This window comes from Elgaria multicarinata, chromosome 1, assembly GCF_023053635.1.
Source record: "Elgaria multicarinata webbii isolate HBS135686 ecotype San Diego chromosome 1, rElgMul1.1.pri, whole genome shotgun sequence".
NCBI lineage: Eukaryota > Metazoa > Chordata > Lepidosauria > Squamata > Anguidae > Elgaria > Elgaria multicarinata.
The window spans coordinates 140,586,145-140,601,426 of record NC_086171.1 but is presented as its reverse complement, the minus strand read 5'-3'; the positions used below and the strand labels follow the sequence as shown (position 1 = coordinate 140,601,426).

The following is a 15,282-nucleotide window of genomic DNA, read 5'->3' as shown; positions in this document are numbered from 1 at the left end:
TGATCTGATTGGCCAACTTAATTCTGGCAAAGCATGATCCTCCTAATTCCATATCTCCTGCTCTCTTAAAATCTAACCCTGAATGGCAGGCTTCCTTACTCTCAGGCCATGGCTAGACCAAGCCTATATCCTGGATTGTCCCGGGATCATCCCTGTGCATCCAAATGACACACAGGATCCTGGCAGCAGGCAGGGATGACCCCTCCATTTGCCTGGAATAATCCTTAGGTCTAGCTAAGGCCATAGTCTTCTTTACTTTCATTAATAGAGCCAGAAATATTCCTGACTTCTGGAGCGAAGTAATAATAGTCCCTGTCTTTAAAAAGCATTGATAGGACAAATCTAGCAAATTATCAACCCATCAGATTTCTTTTAGTTATTGGAAAACTTTATTGTTTTTATCTAGCTGTTCTTAATTTATTTATTTATTTATTTATTTATTACATTTCTATACCGCCCAATAGCCGGAGCTCTCTGGGCGGTTCACAAAAATTAAAACCATTCAAAGTATAAAACAACAGTATAAAACCATGATATAAAATACAATATAAAAGCTCAACCAGATAAAAACAGCAGCAATACAAAATTACAAATTTAAAACCATGTTATTTAAAATTTATAGATTGTTAAAATGTTGGGAGAATAAAAAGGTCTTCACTTGGCGTCTAAAAGCATATAATGTAGGTGCCAAGCGAACCTCCTTAGGGAGCTCATTCCACAGCTGGGGTGCCACAGCAGAGAAGGCCCTCCTCCTAGTAGCCACCTGCCTCACTTCCTTTGGCAGGGGCTCATGGAGAAGAACCCCTGAGGATGACCTTAGGGGGTCCGGGCAGGTACATATGGGAGGAGGCGTTCCTTCAGATAACCTGGCCCCAAGCCATTTAGGGGTATCTGTTCTTTTTATCAAAATTCTTATTAGTTTGTGACTGTGATAAATAAATCATCATCATCATATGATATACTTTTTTTTTTTTTTACTATTGACTAGTATTTACAGACTCCCATTCTTCTGAGAACTAGAATCTCATTGAAGCTGTAGCCTTACTGCTTCCATGTGGTCAGGGTTCCACATTGCAACCACATGGGCTGGATGGCTCGCCAGTGTGATATGGTGCTTAGAGTGAATGACTTTGTCCAGAGAGATCAGAATTCAGGTCCCCATGCAGCTGTGCAGCTCACTGGATAATGCTAGGCAAGTCTGTCTGTCTGTCTGTCTCTCTCTCTCTCTCTCTCACACACACACACACACACACACACTGCTTTAGCCTAGCCTACTCCCAGGTTTGTTGTGAGGCAGGGGTTCGCAACTTGGTGCTCTCCATATGTTTTGGACTATAAGTCCCATAATTCCTGGTAGGAGTTGTAATTCTACACATCTGTATGCTGCATAACTGGAGCCTGTCCATGTATGCCAACCTGAGCATGGGTGTAGGGCTGCTCCACAGAACCCTCATGGTTGCTTTCTTGAGCCAGAACCTTCATGGAAAGTGTTACTTTTGCCTGTATAAGGCTTATTGTGTCATAGTTACAAGCATATTGAGGACAACTCTCCATTAATGTTGTCATATGTAATTGCAGCAGAATAGTACAGGTGGAAAAATGGTACCAGATGGCTGAAGATTCTTTTCCCTTTCCAAACACTGTTGTAAAAATATGCCAGTATAGGCTCTTGAAGACTGTGTTTTATGGCCCTTTGATGTGTCAGTTGCTAAGGCAACAATACGTAGACTTGAGCAGTAGAGCAAAATAGGAGTATCAGCAGACCTCAACATATAGGCAAGATGTTATCATTTATTCACAGCAGCTCTTGCTACTTCTGCATCTTTTAAGCTTTAACATACACAACACATATGAAATATCCATACAGTCCTGTCTCTCTCGAGTTTAAATTATCATGACTGTGCCCAGCTAAGGCATGTGGACCCAAGTATCTTATATCTGGAGGTTTAGTAATTTTCATGATAATGTAAGTCTTTCTAGCTTCTATTTAAAAAAAAAATTCTTTAAGCCTCCTTATTGTTGAAGGGGTTAAAAAAAAAGAGCCGAAAAGAATATAATTGACGTGTTTGCTCAGGCGAATGAGAGGGCATATAGGTAAACTGACAGTATGCAATTCAAATAGTGGAATGGTAAGGGCGCACTGAATTAAACTAGGGCATTTTCACACAGTGTATGCGCATTTATTTCTCATCTTTGCAGTTCTTGGTCATTTATTTCTCACCTTGTGCATTTCTACTGAGATGCTGAAGTTGACCTACTTGTTGCTGGTCAGTGGTTGACCCCACTGACCAGTTAGGACTATCGCTATCCTAACTTACCTCCAAGAAAAAAACAATGAAGACCAACACATTTATTATGGCATACGTTTTTATGAGTCCATTTCATCAGATGCATGAAGTGTTACCCTAAGTTGCCAGGCATATATACGCAAAGTTGTATGGTTGTGTGTGTGTGTACGGGGGGGGGGGGGAGGGAGGGATTTTTTAAAGCATTGAGACTGGAAGGAAATGAAATGCAAGAAATACAGACTGACAATTATATTGAAGCTTAACCTTGCAGGGCTGTTGTGAGGATAAAATGAGGGAGGGGCATGTACACCACCTTGAACTCCTTGGAGGAAAAGTGAGATATAAATGTAATAATAATAACAATAACAATAATAATAAATACACTATCACAATATTGTTACTTTAGGCAGCAGGCATAGCTAAAGTGACATAAAACTCAGAGGGATGTTTCCCACCTCAGGGAGTCCTCAGATGATGATGATGATCCCACCTTTTGCCCAATACTGGGCCTCAGTGTAGTCTGCAGTGTTCATTCCTCAGAGTCTTTGGATGTTATGCTCTCTACTCCACATCCCTGATGGTTTGTGCCCACAGCCTCTTTATAAAAGGAATGAACAGCAACACAGTTATAACTGAGCATGCCAGACAAATTCAAAAAGATGCTGGTTGGGCCTTAACAGGTGGGAATCTATGTCACCAATAGCCGGCCAAGAAATGAAAATGTATATTCAATCTATTACGTCTGAAACACCCCCCCCCCCCATGGATATGAATTCCATATCTTAGGCATGCCTCATAATAGTGGTTGTAAAGATTTCTGCTTCACCTAAAGATTGAGAGGTCATGGATGGAGCAGTCCCTCTGGAAGATGTGTTTCTCCATTAATGGCAGACTGCTTCTGCCCATACTAATTTTTCTATGTGACTTTTATTTTGAGTTTTGGAGTCTTCTTGGTTTCATCTAGGTAGCTTAGGACCAGATTATTTACTGTATGGTGTTACACCAAATTTACACTATAGCATTCTATGATGAAATACAAACAGTCCATCTCTTGTGCAACGACCCTGATTTCATAGTGTAGAATATATGTGTGGTTGCTGGTTGGGCCTTAACAGGTGGGAATCTATGCCACCAATAGCAGGCCAAGAAATGAAAATGTATATTCAATCTATTACATCTGAAGTGTAGAGCTTCGGCTATGGGGTGGTATATAAATGTAATAAATAATAAAATATGTTGTATTCCAGCATTTAATCTTTAATCTCCATTATATGGGGCGAGGGGATACAGGTTTGATAAGAAGATCTTTTCAGAAAGTATAATTTTATCCACAAACCAGTTAAGCTGAAGCACTTGAATGTAAGCTGATTTTAGGCTTAAATCCAAGCTTTCTGACCTAGATGGTGGGTTATTCTGTGACCATATTCATTTTTAACCAAAGCTTTCAAATGGGAATTAGAAGAAAAATCCAATAGAAAAAGAATGACCTTTCAGCTACTTGGAATTTTAGCATCTTTACAGGGAATTCATATTCCCTTTCTCATGATGGGAGGATAAGTGAAAAGCTGTGAAGAATTTTAATAAGCACAAGGTCTGAAGGCCATGCAGTTCCCCAGAAGCTGAAAGGAATCTGATCCTTTAAACAGCGTCTACCCGCAGAAGGCTTCTGTATTTCTCTAACTGATCCAATGCTTCAGGGGACCTGCAGGCTCTGATGAGCCAAGGGATTTATTTTATTTTTATGTTTACAGTTCAGAATTTTTAAAAGCTGATCTAGCATTGCTATATTTTAATGAAGACCAGCACTGATTTTTTTTAAAGTAACTGATTTCTATGTGCGCTTGCTATTTTGACATAGTGGCACTGCTGTGTTTTAATAAAGAGAATGTTTTAGCAAAGATCAAATTTTGAGACAAAAGAAAATGCTATGAACAATTGGTGTTTGACTTTTCATGTGTCTGGATAGAACTGGATAGGAAGAGTACAAAGAATGTTGAAAAGCTGGATGCTCCCATGGAGAGATCCCAGTTCTTAGTATACTGCCAAGGAATGCAGGCTAAATTGCAGAGCACGTTTTAAGTGTTACTGCTTTGCCTCCTGGACTTAGTTGCCAAATGGACACTAAATTATGGGTCATCTTTAATGTTTGGGCATGTCCCTTTCTCAATGGGAATTTCCATTAAGTTAATTGCACCTGGGTCTTCGTCCTAACTCCCTACCTAGCAGTAGCGCAAGTTTTGGAAAGTACACATTCATATGGTTCTGCAATCAGAAGCTTCTGGAAAGTCCTGTTAAAATACATCCCAATTTAATTGACTTGTGTTTTGTGCACTTTAGTTTATAGGTGATTTGTGGATTCTTCTATATGTTATAGTGAGTGTGCAATGATCTTAGCCCAAATTAATAACAAGTGTGAAACACAACAGTGTGATAGTTATGTTACTGATATTCAAAATGAAAATAGTATCACCCCCAGCATTTGATCCTTTAATATGCTACACTTATGCTGTTAAGCATATAGTAAGACACAAATGGTGGTGGGAAGGACAAAATTTTAATTTGTGTATGTCGTCCAAAAGAAGCTTTTGCCACCCCTAAACCAAGAGATATTTAACTCACAATTTTCAATAAATTAGTCAAGTGACTCATGGCTTTCCCATCTATGGTAATACATAATGGGCAAAAACAGAGACACCCCCGCCCCTACACACATAGTATCACATCAGAGTATAAATTCAGTACTTCCCAATCCTGACGTATCAGTTGTCTTTTTATCCATTGAACCTTATAGCATATCAAGATAAAGGTAGAATAAACACAGTTCACCAGCACGTGTTTTAAGCCAAAATGTATACATTAGTTGTTTTCCTGTTAGTCTTTTTTTAGCCAATTAATATTCTTGAACTCTGAGGGGAATCTGCTGAGATGTGTAAAGATATGAACACTTGCTTCTATGAACTGATGAGAGTCAGAGGTTAATTGGTTATAATTTATGAGCCCAGGGAACAAACAGTTCCTTGCAGATTCAAAATATGTAGTCTGCATTTCACTTGACACTTCTGTGAGGACCACAAAATATGAATGTTTTGAATATTTTCTTGATAATATGTTTCTCAAGACCTGCCCACACTTTTTATCATTGTAGTTCACAAATGTCTTCTGGCCATTCTGTTGCTGTGATGGGTATTGATTTTACTCTGAGGTACTTCTACAAGGTACTAATGGACCTTTTACCAGTTTGTAACCAAGATGGGGGCAATAAAATAAGGTAAGCTTGTGTTTGTTGTACCTTTGTTTTAATTTGATACATATTTTAGAATTCTGTTCTTTACAGTCTCCTCTACTCCCTCACTTTGTGTGTGTGGGGGGGTGCTTTATAACTCATTACATTGCAACTTAAATTCATTATCCCTGTCAAATCTTTTGGGCATTTTAGAACTCAGAGGCAAAGGTATGTTAAACTTGTGAAAATTGTAACTTCTGAATTACCAAAAGGTAACCACTTTAATCTGTATTAGCAGGGAGAAAAAGTGGTGTGCATTTCAGAGATTAACCGATTTACAGTGACGTGAGATTGTGTAAACTATTGTTATCAGATATGTGAAATATTTAGTAGTTTTAGTAGTAAGGACATGTTTAGTAGGTACACAGAATTTGAACACCAAGGTCACCATCATGAGAACTAAAACACAGGTACACAAATACTAGAGCACTGAATTTATGAATAGGCAAAATTTGGTAGTGAAGAACTATCTAGAATTCATATTCAAATCCCTAAGGGACACAAGCAGGAGGATGCTGTTGCCCTCATGTCCTGCTTGTAGGTTTCCTAAGGCATCTGGTTGGCCACTAGTGAACAGAATGCTGGATTAGATAGGGCTTTGGTCTGATCTAGCAGGGCTCTTTCTAGATTCTTACAGGGTAGTTGAGATTGAGACTGGGATATCTTGTGCCTTGTCTGTGCAAAGTTAGCAGTATAATCCTATATATTCTAAATTTAAATATATATATATTCTATATATTTAAATTTTGCTACTAATTTAAAATGTCTGTTGATTTTATTTCAGTAGTTGATGATACACTCTGGGCTTTGCATGGTTGTTATTTATGACAATTGCACACTTCTAAAGCCACATCTTCCCATTTCTCCTTGGGCCCCATAGAGGTGAAGCAATGGATTCTACACAACTGCTGTCTCCAGCCAAATTGGGAATCAGCTCTTTTCCTCTTGCATCAGGCACATTAAGTGGCCGGCATTAACCTCTTTAGCATTCCTCTCTGCGACCAGAGATCGCCTTGATCTTTGTGGAGTCAAAGCTCCTCTCCCCATGGAGCCTGCTTCCTTTCTCTGGCAGAACAGCTGCTTCTGACTATGGAAATGTTATGGACAGAGGATGAGAAGCAGGAGTACTGCCAGTTTTTAGGTTCAAAATGCCCTTGAGGGAAGGAGAGCCTAGTCTCTGGGGGTCCTAGAATTAACTTGAGGAATGACAGGTGAAATAACTGCAGAAGAAGAGGGAAATAGAGAGGGACTGTAGGGGAAATACCATGTTTGACAAAGAAAGCTGAGGTGAAGGGTGTTCCTAGTGCTGTCCATAAGCACTAGGAATTCTATGGTTCCTACAACAGAGTATCTTTGATCACTTGACAGAGTTTTACTTACAGTGCAATCCCAGCCACATCTATTCAGAAGTAATTGCCGCTGTTTTCAGTGGTGCGTACTCCTTGATAATTTTGTACAGTATTGCAGTCTTAGTAAAGTATCCACACACCATCTCTCAACACAGCAACTGAAGGAAACAGAGACCTTAATGTTTTCTTCACAGTTGTATAGTCATGGATTGTGGGATCAGTTTCAGTGTCGAGGCCTGTGGACACAAACAGGATGCTCTTTAGGACAGCCACATGCCCTCTCGATCCCTGCCCCTCCTGGCTTGAGGAATCTAGTAGGGAGGGGTTGACTGGGGGGGGGCAGGAAGTACTTTGTTAGGAGGTGTTATGCCTGTCGCCTTGAAAGAGGTGGTGGTGTATCCCCTCTTGAAGAGGCACTCCCTGGACCTAGTGTTTTTAGACCATTACTGCCCAGTTGGAAATATCCTATTCCTGGGCAAGGTGATTGAGAGGGTGATGCGTGACTAGCTGCAGATGTTCCTGGATTAAGCAAATTATCTAGACCCATTTCAGCCTGGCTTCAGGCCTGGACATGCACTGAAACAGCCTTGGTTGATGACTTCCTTCCGGAGGCAAGTGGCTGGAGCAATATCCTGTTGATTCTCCTTGACATTTTGGCAGCTTCCAATACCATTAACCACATTATTCTCCAGGAATGGCTCAATGTAGTGGGAGTATGAGGCAGGGCATTACTGTGGTTCTGCTCCTACCTACAGGGCCACTACCAGAGGCTTTGGGAGGCTTCTGCTCATGGCCGTTATGCTGTGGAGTCTTGCAAGGTTTCATCTAGTCTCCCATGCACTGTAAAATCTGTATGGAACCACTAAGGGGCATCATCTGAGGACTTGGAACATGGTGCCACCAATATGTGGATGACATCCAGCTCAATCTCTCCATTCCATCTGAATCAGTAGACACAAACTACACAATCCCCACTAGGAAAGGTGTTTGCACAGACTTCACCACTATGAATGAATGGAAGTTTTCCAAGGTGTCCTGCTGCAGTGTTTCAAGGTAGAAGTGCTTGGAGTGTCTTTGTCTATGTTAGTAGTACAAGTCACACACACATCAAATGGCAGTGTGTATACATAATATCGAAAAGGTCAGGCATGACTCTGACACACAGATTTTGCACCCCAGACCTGGGAGGTCTGGTAGATGTAGACAGAGCAAATGAATCATAAACAGAGAAAAGTAGCATCCCAAACAGTTCCTAAAAGATATTGTAAAGGGGAGAGTTATGTGTACTTTGCACTTAAAACATTAAAATTCTGCACTGCAAAACCCAAATTCTGCACCCAAACTGCAGAATTCGATGACTGGTGCATATTACACAAATGAATCTTATTTGCTTATATTTGTTTTTACTTGTGGGGATAGGCAAGGAGCGATGTACGACACTGAATCCATACTAGAAATCCTTCTGAACTCCCTACAGCATCAGAGATTTCACTATTTGTCCACATATATTTCATTGCACACGTTCAAGCTATGAGACTAGAAACACTCTGCTTAAAGAAGAAATGGAGGTGTTCAGGATACTGACTTTTCCACCTAGCAAATCCTGTGATTTCCCTGCCCCAGGTGCTCATAAAAAATTCAAGTCAATACACAGCCCTACCTGCATATACATGTACAGCTATTCTGACGTAGGTTTTATTTTATTATCTCCCCTTGGGCAGGTGCTTCATTATGGAGGACAGAGGGTATCTTGTGGCACACCCAACGCTTATTGATCCCAAAGGTCACGCTCCAGTAGAACAACAACATATTACACACAAGGTTTGGCTACATCATGGTATTTTTTATACATATATGTAAATGTTAAATTAACAGCATAAACATGGTATTAATGATTTGTGAAAATTATATATATAAAAAAAGTTATCAAGTTCTCACCTTTTTATTTGCAGGAACCCCTGGTGGCAAATGATATCCTGAACCATCCAAACTTTGTGAAGAAAAACCTTTGTAACAGTTTTAGTGACAGAACAGTCCAGAGGTTTTATAAATTTAATACCAACCTAACGGTATGTGTTGATGGTTGTTGTTGTTGTTTAGTTTTGTTTGGCCCAGTTGTTATTTTTTTACACCTGGCTGCAGAAATATAGAAAAATAGAATGAATGGATTGTTTGAGATATTGTATATAATACAAGCCAATCCATTCTGAAGCAGGGGTCTGATAGACTGAATGATAGATTTGGGGGATACACATTCAAAACCCTTGAATGACCTGGATACTGAGAATGACTTTAGGCAGGTTGCTGTATGCCAGCCAGAAAACAGAAAAAGAAAGCAGGAAATGAAATAAATGCAAAAGAGAGAGAGAGAGAGAGAATCGAGAAGAGGACATTAAGAAATACTTATAAAATGTGCATTGCAAAATCAAAGGTATTATTTCAGAATTTTGTTTAAAATTTACAATTACTTGGCATAAGCATTTCTACTTGAAATGCCACACTCAAAAACTCAGCCCAGAAAAGGAGCTTCATTATTTGGTTTTAGTTCTATATTGAACTGGAACTAACTAGGAGATGCTTAGTGACTTCTCTGCTAGCTAGTTTGGTGCTAAACAGAGATTTAACATACATTTAAATCATTCATATGCCTGGAAAAGATACATATACAACCTGAGGTCACTGGGGAAAAAATCAGTTTAAGTTTTACTTGTTTATTTACATTTCTATACCACCCAGTAGTCGAAGCTCTCCGGGCGGTTTATAAGACAAAGGCTATAAGACAAAGGGCTATAAAATAGTGGAAAATAATAAAACATTGTATAAAAAACATAAACCAGAATAAAACCAAAGTAGTAACCAATATAAAAGCCACCAGGAGTGCAAAGATCTAAAAACACACTATTACAATGTTAAAAAACCTAAACGGCTAAAAAGCCTGGAAAAATTAAAAGATCTTCATCTGGTGCTGAAAACCACAATATAGGTGCCAGGTGAGCCTCTTTGAGGAGGTCATTTCACAACTGAAGTGTGACCACTGAAAAGGCCCTCTCCTTAGTAGCCAACTGTCTCACCTCTGTAGACAAGGGCACCCTGAGAAGGGCATCTAAAGATGATCTCACGGTCTGGGTTGGTATGTATGGAAGGATGACGCAATCCTTCAGATAACCTAGCCCCAAGCCATTTCAGGCCTTGTAGATTTGAATTTGGCTTGGAAATAAGACTGGAAGCCCATGCAGATCATAAAGGAATGGCATAATGTGTTCATATTGGCCCATGTATAACACATTGCAGTAATCAAAATGAGAGGTTAACCAAGCATGGATAACTCATTCTCAAGGTTTTATTGTTTATAGCCAATGGCCATCACAATGCAAACACAAAGCACACAAGTATTAAACAGAAAAACATTTGATACAATAAAACAAGAATACAATAAAATGTTGAGGATTTAAAACATTCCTTCTGTTTAAGCATGGATAACTGTAGTTAGGGTATCTCTGTCTGGATAAGGACGTAGTTTGTATAACAACCTTACTTGATAAAAGCTGCTCTGTGCCACCCAGGCCACCTATGCCTCCAATTATAGTGCTGGATCCAAGAGCACCCTTAGACTACGAACTTGATCCTTTAGGAGAAATTCAACTCTCTCCAGAATATGTTGAGTATCGCTATCCAGGCAGAAGAACCTCTCAATAAAGTCTCAGTTTATTGGCCCTCGTCTAGTCTCTTACCATACCCAGGCACAGTCAATTTAAAAAACAATACACTGACAGTATGGTTATACGAGTTAGCTCAGGAAACAAAGGTAGTTTATTTTATTTATTTGTAATATTTTTATACCGCTGAATATAATAGAATCTCTCAGCAGTTCACAACATTAATTTACCACAGAGATTTCCCTCCAGCCACTAAAAATAATATGCAACCCATCCTTTTGGCCCACTCAGTCTGTCTGATCCTGCTAGGCTCTTCTGCGGCTCCAGTTCCTGCCTGGGGAGCCATGCCTCTTCAACCCTAACCATAACCTGAGGATTAACCCTGACCCTATTTTAAAACTTAACTTCCCTCCAGCTACTAAAAGTCAGTATGCAAACCATCTTTTGTTCCATCTCAGTATGTATGGCCCTGCTAGGATCTTCTGTGGCCCTAGTTCCTGCCCAGGACAGCCATGCCTCCTCAACCCTAACCTTAATCTGATGATGAACCCTAACCCTATTTTAAAACTAAGACTTTCCTCCACCAACTAAAGCCATCCTGGTGGCTCACTTTCTTGTCTTGCTACACTCTTCCGTGATCCCAGTTCCTCTCTGGCAGCCATACCTCCTCAACCCTAACGCTAACCTGAGGATTAAACCTTATCCTTCAACTGAGACTTCCCTCCAGCCTCTCCAAGTCAGTATGCAAGCAGTCCTGGTGGCCCACTCAGTCTGCCTGGCCCTGCTGGGCTCTTCCACAGCCCCGTTCCCTGCCTGAGGATCTGTTCCTCCTCAACCCTAACCTTAGGATTATTCCTATCCCTAATGTACCACTGAGACTTCCAGCCATTCAAATTCAGTATGCAAGCTGTTCTTTTGGCCCACTCAGTGTGTCTGGCCCTGCTACTCCTCAGGTTAGGATTTGGGTTGAGGAGGTCTGGATGAATCCAAGGACTTTGCCTCTTGTATATTCTTTGACTGTATTCATGAACAAGACTGATGGTAAGGGGAGTTTTGTGCTTTTACTCTAAATCAATTGAGTCCGCACTAGCCCCATTTTATTCTTATCCTCTGGGTAGGGAGGGGAGGTGGAAATTGCACGACAGGCTTAGGATGCAGCACTGTTCTTTTAAATCAGAGGTTTACCAGGCAGGACGGTGGGTGGCATGACAACTTGAATGTCTGGCCATTGGGAAAAATGGTTGTTGGCAAAATTAATAAGAGTTTTCCTAAGGAAACGATTGTTGTGTACCTTCCATGCCTGTTCATCATAATAGTACTACGAATGTGACATCCAATTACTTTACAGAGCTTTAGTCAGAACAATTCATTCCATGCAGCTTATGTGCTTCCCTATCTGATTAGTCTGTACATTCGTTGCACTTTTCCTACCCTGCTAATGAGAAGAACCACACAGTCTATGTACTGGGACACTATAAGCTTTCTTTGCATTGTAAGTTTGTTTCAAATTACAGCTTAGCGATACATTTCTGGTGGGAAGAATGCTTCACCTCACCAGGAAACATGTTCCCTGCCACATCTCTGACATGTTTTGCTTTCCCCTAGGGTGATCTGACAAATCTTGTGCATGGCAGCCACTGTTCTAAATACAAGCTGACAAGAATACCTGGAACCAATGCCTTTGTTGGAATAGTAAATGAAACCTGTGACTCGCTTGCCTTCTGTGCCTGTAGCATGGTAGATAGGCTCTGTCTGAACTGTCACAGGTAAGAGAAATTTGAAGTCGGGTGCGATGATAGGATTGTACTTACTTAAAATGGTGGCATTGCACAGCATCATATAATGTGCATTCTTTTTACAGCAGCTGAGTGAACCCACTGCATGACACACTGGCCATATTTGAAGCCGTATTTATGTAAAACATGTGCGTTCTTCTGATTTGCCATGTGTTGTTTATCTAGATGTCCTGTGGGTTGGGTGATACCTTGACAGAGGTGAAAAACATTCCCAGGTAGTTGGTCACCATGGCAGCTAAAAACCTTGACATCTGAGGCCAGCCAGATTCCCCCCCCCCATTTCCTTCCAGAGGGGCATTGGTGTCAGCAGCAGCAGCAGCAGCAGTAGTAGCCATTCCCTCATACTCAACTGTGTGGGTAAGAAAAGATGGGCCCTTCTTTGCTGCTACTTCTTGAGCACAGAGCAGTTCCCGCCCAGCCAAAGTGACTGAGGAGCTGCATTCCCAACTGCAGCATCAAACGAGCAGGCAGGTCACCTACTTCACTTAGCATAGATCATTACAACAGAGCTCCACTTTCTCTTGGGCAAAGGAGAAATATACTTTCCCCTTTCGCACTACACATACGCAAACTCGGGAGTGCCATCCCATCAGCGCATGAGCTGTGATACTTTTGGCAGTGTAGGACAGAGGGATTTGCCACTTATATGAACCAGAGTTTGGTCCATGCATCAGCATAGCTTTGTTCTTGCCTGACCCTGAAACTTCCAATAGCATTCTTCCTTTTGGGTTGGTGGGCACATTTGGAATTTTGAGAGAGTATTGTAAAATGGCTGCCACTGGAGAGGGGCTTGCCCATTCGTAAAATGGTGGGCATGGCCGGTCGCAAAACACTCACTTCCCAGAAGGCAAACTGGTGAGATGAAAAGAAAAGTAACCTGTGCAAGAACCAAATTAAAAGGCAGAGGTGGGGGTCTGAGCTCTAAAACACAAAAAACATTCCTTTGAACCCAAATAAAGATGGCGCTGGAGGGCAGTCCTTTGCTTTGCAGCATGATAGTCTCTCCGTTATTTTGTTTAAATTAGAAATGTTCTTATGAAATAATAAAAAGGCAGAAGGAACACAGAGCCTGCTGGGTGCCAAAAGAGGAGACGATGGGCACCAAGTTGGAGATCCCAGTTCTGCACATTAGAACTGTGAATAACCTAGGTGGTGAATCAGTTCAGTTTAACTCAGTAAAATTATTCATTCAGTATACTGTTGATGAAATCAGATTTTTGTATCTGTGGTGTTGGATCACCTTTGGAATACTGTGTACAGTTCTGATTGCCACATCTTAAAAAGATGCTGTAGAGCAGCTGAGCAACAAGATCATAACATTCCAGGCTGTTTAGTTTAGGAAAAAGATGCAGGTGATGGTGTGGGGAGGGGGACATGATAGGGGTTTATAAAATTACACACGGTGTGATGACATTGGACAAAGATGTTTTCTCCCTGTTTCATAATACTAGAACCAAGAGTCACCCGTTGAAGCTGAACGGAGGGAGATATAAGACTGATGAAAGAAGTATTTCTTCACACAGCATATAGTTAAACTATGAAATTTGCCAAATGATGTTTGCCAACTTGGATGAGTTTAGAAGATTAGACAAATTTATGGAGGATAAGGCTGTTAATGGTTGCTAGTCATGACGACAATATGCTACTTCCAGGCTCAGAGACAGTTACTGGGGTGGAACACTGGGAGAAGACTTACAGCCTTCGTATCACATTTGTGGGCTTCTCAGAGGCATTCAGTTGGTAACTGGGAAACAGGACGCTGTGCTAGATAGGCCTTTGGACTTACCTGCAGATCTTATAATAGTTACATTGGCAATACCTTCAGTACAACGTAATTGCACTGAAAGAATGGGATAATACTATAAGGCATCTTTGGCCAGGTACACCTTGTAAGCTTCTGTTGAGAAGAAAGATCTCTTGCCCCCATCCCAAAATTATTTCATAGCCCAGCATAAGAGAGCAAGAGCAATTAAAAGGATAGTTCCAGGTACATACTGTGCCTCTGATAAGCAGTGACATTTTTATTCTTTTTCCTTCCTGAAGAATGGAACAGAATGAATGTGAATGTCCTTGTGAGTGCCCTCTGGAGGTCAATGAGTGTACTGGCAATCTTACCAATGCAGAAAGCAGGTAAGTAAGACTAACACCATAGTAACGATTTTGCATTATATTCACAACATTTGCGCAAGGATTGTAGTTCCCCATGCTGATAGATGTGCAGTGTATAGTATGTGTTAAGGTAATAAAATAGGGTGGTTGTTGTTTTTACTTAAAACAAAAGTAATAGCACTTTCTGGTTACTGAGTTTTCCTTGTGCTTTTCCAAAACATAGAAATCCTAGTTGTGAAGTCCATCAGGAACCTATGACGTTTGCTGCAGTTGATCCCAGTCTACAAGATGCTCTTCCACAGTGTATTAATACACGGTGTAATCAAAGGATGGAGAGCGGGTAAATTACATTCTTTTCCTTTTTTTAAAAAAAAAAAGCAAATTCAACCAGAAAACATGTTTTGCCTTTATTGTATAGTAATAAAGTTTAACCTAGAAAAAAAATCTATAGGATAGAAATAGTGTCTTGCTTAAACCTTATATAGAGCTTTGGTAGAAAAGAAAATCACTGTATTTGTCTTAAAACCAATGTCAAACTTAGTTTAGTAAATTCAGATTGTACTTCATTTTAGAGACAAGTTCTCACAAAAGGCAAATACAAGCCCAATAGGTTAGAGAAGCCTTGAAAATGTTCTTTACATCGGGTTGGTGGATAAACTAAAGAGGGATGCCCAGTATGGTCCATACAGATTCTTTGGACTCCAACTTCCATAAGCCCCAATGATCAGGGATTATAAAAGTTGTAGTCTAAAACATCTGAAGGGCACCAGGTTGCCTACACCTGAACTAAAGCATTATTAG

General features: G+C 40.5%; 1 protein-coding gene across 1 annotated transcript in view; it reads left to right on the top strand.

Moving 5' to 3' along the window:
- Window positions 1-15,282, top strand: part of CACHD1 (cache domain containing 1) — a 149,202-nt gene that overhangs the window by 123,388 nt on the left and 10,532 nt on the right. The window contains exons 17-22 of the mRNA XM_063134748.1: window positions 5,434-5,556; window positions 8,642-8,741; window positions 8,873-8,989; window positions 12,182-12,342; window positions 14,416-14,502; window positions 14,705-14,821. Coding sequence (XP_062990818.1) covers window positions 5,434-5,556; window positions 8,642-8,741; window positions 8,873-8,989; window positions 12,182-12,342; window positions 14,416-14,502; window positions 14,705-14,821 — 705 coding nt within the window. The remainder of the gene's footprint in view (window positions 1-5,433; window positions 5,557-8,641; window positions 8,742-8,872; window positions 8,990-12,181; window positions 12,343-14,415; window positions 14,503-14,704; window positions 14,822-15,282) is intronic.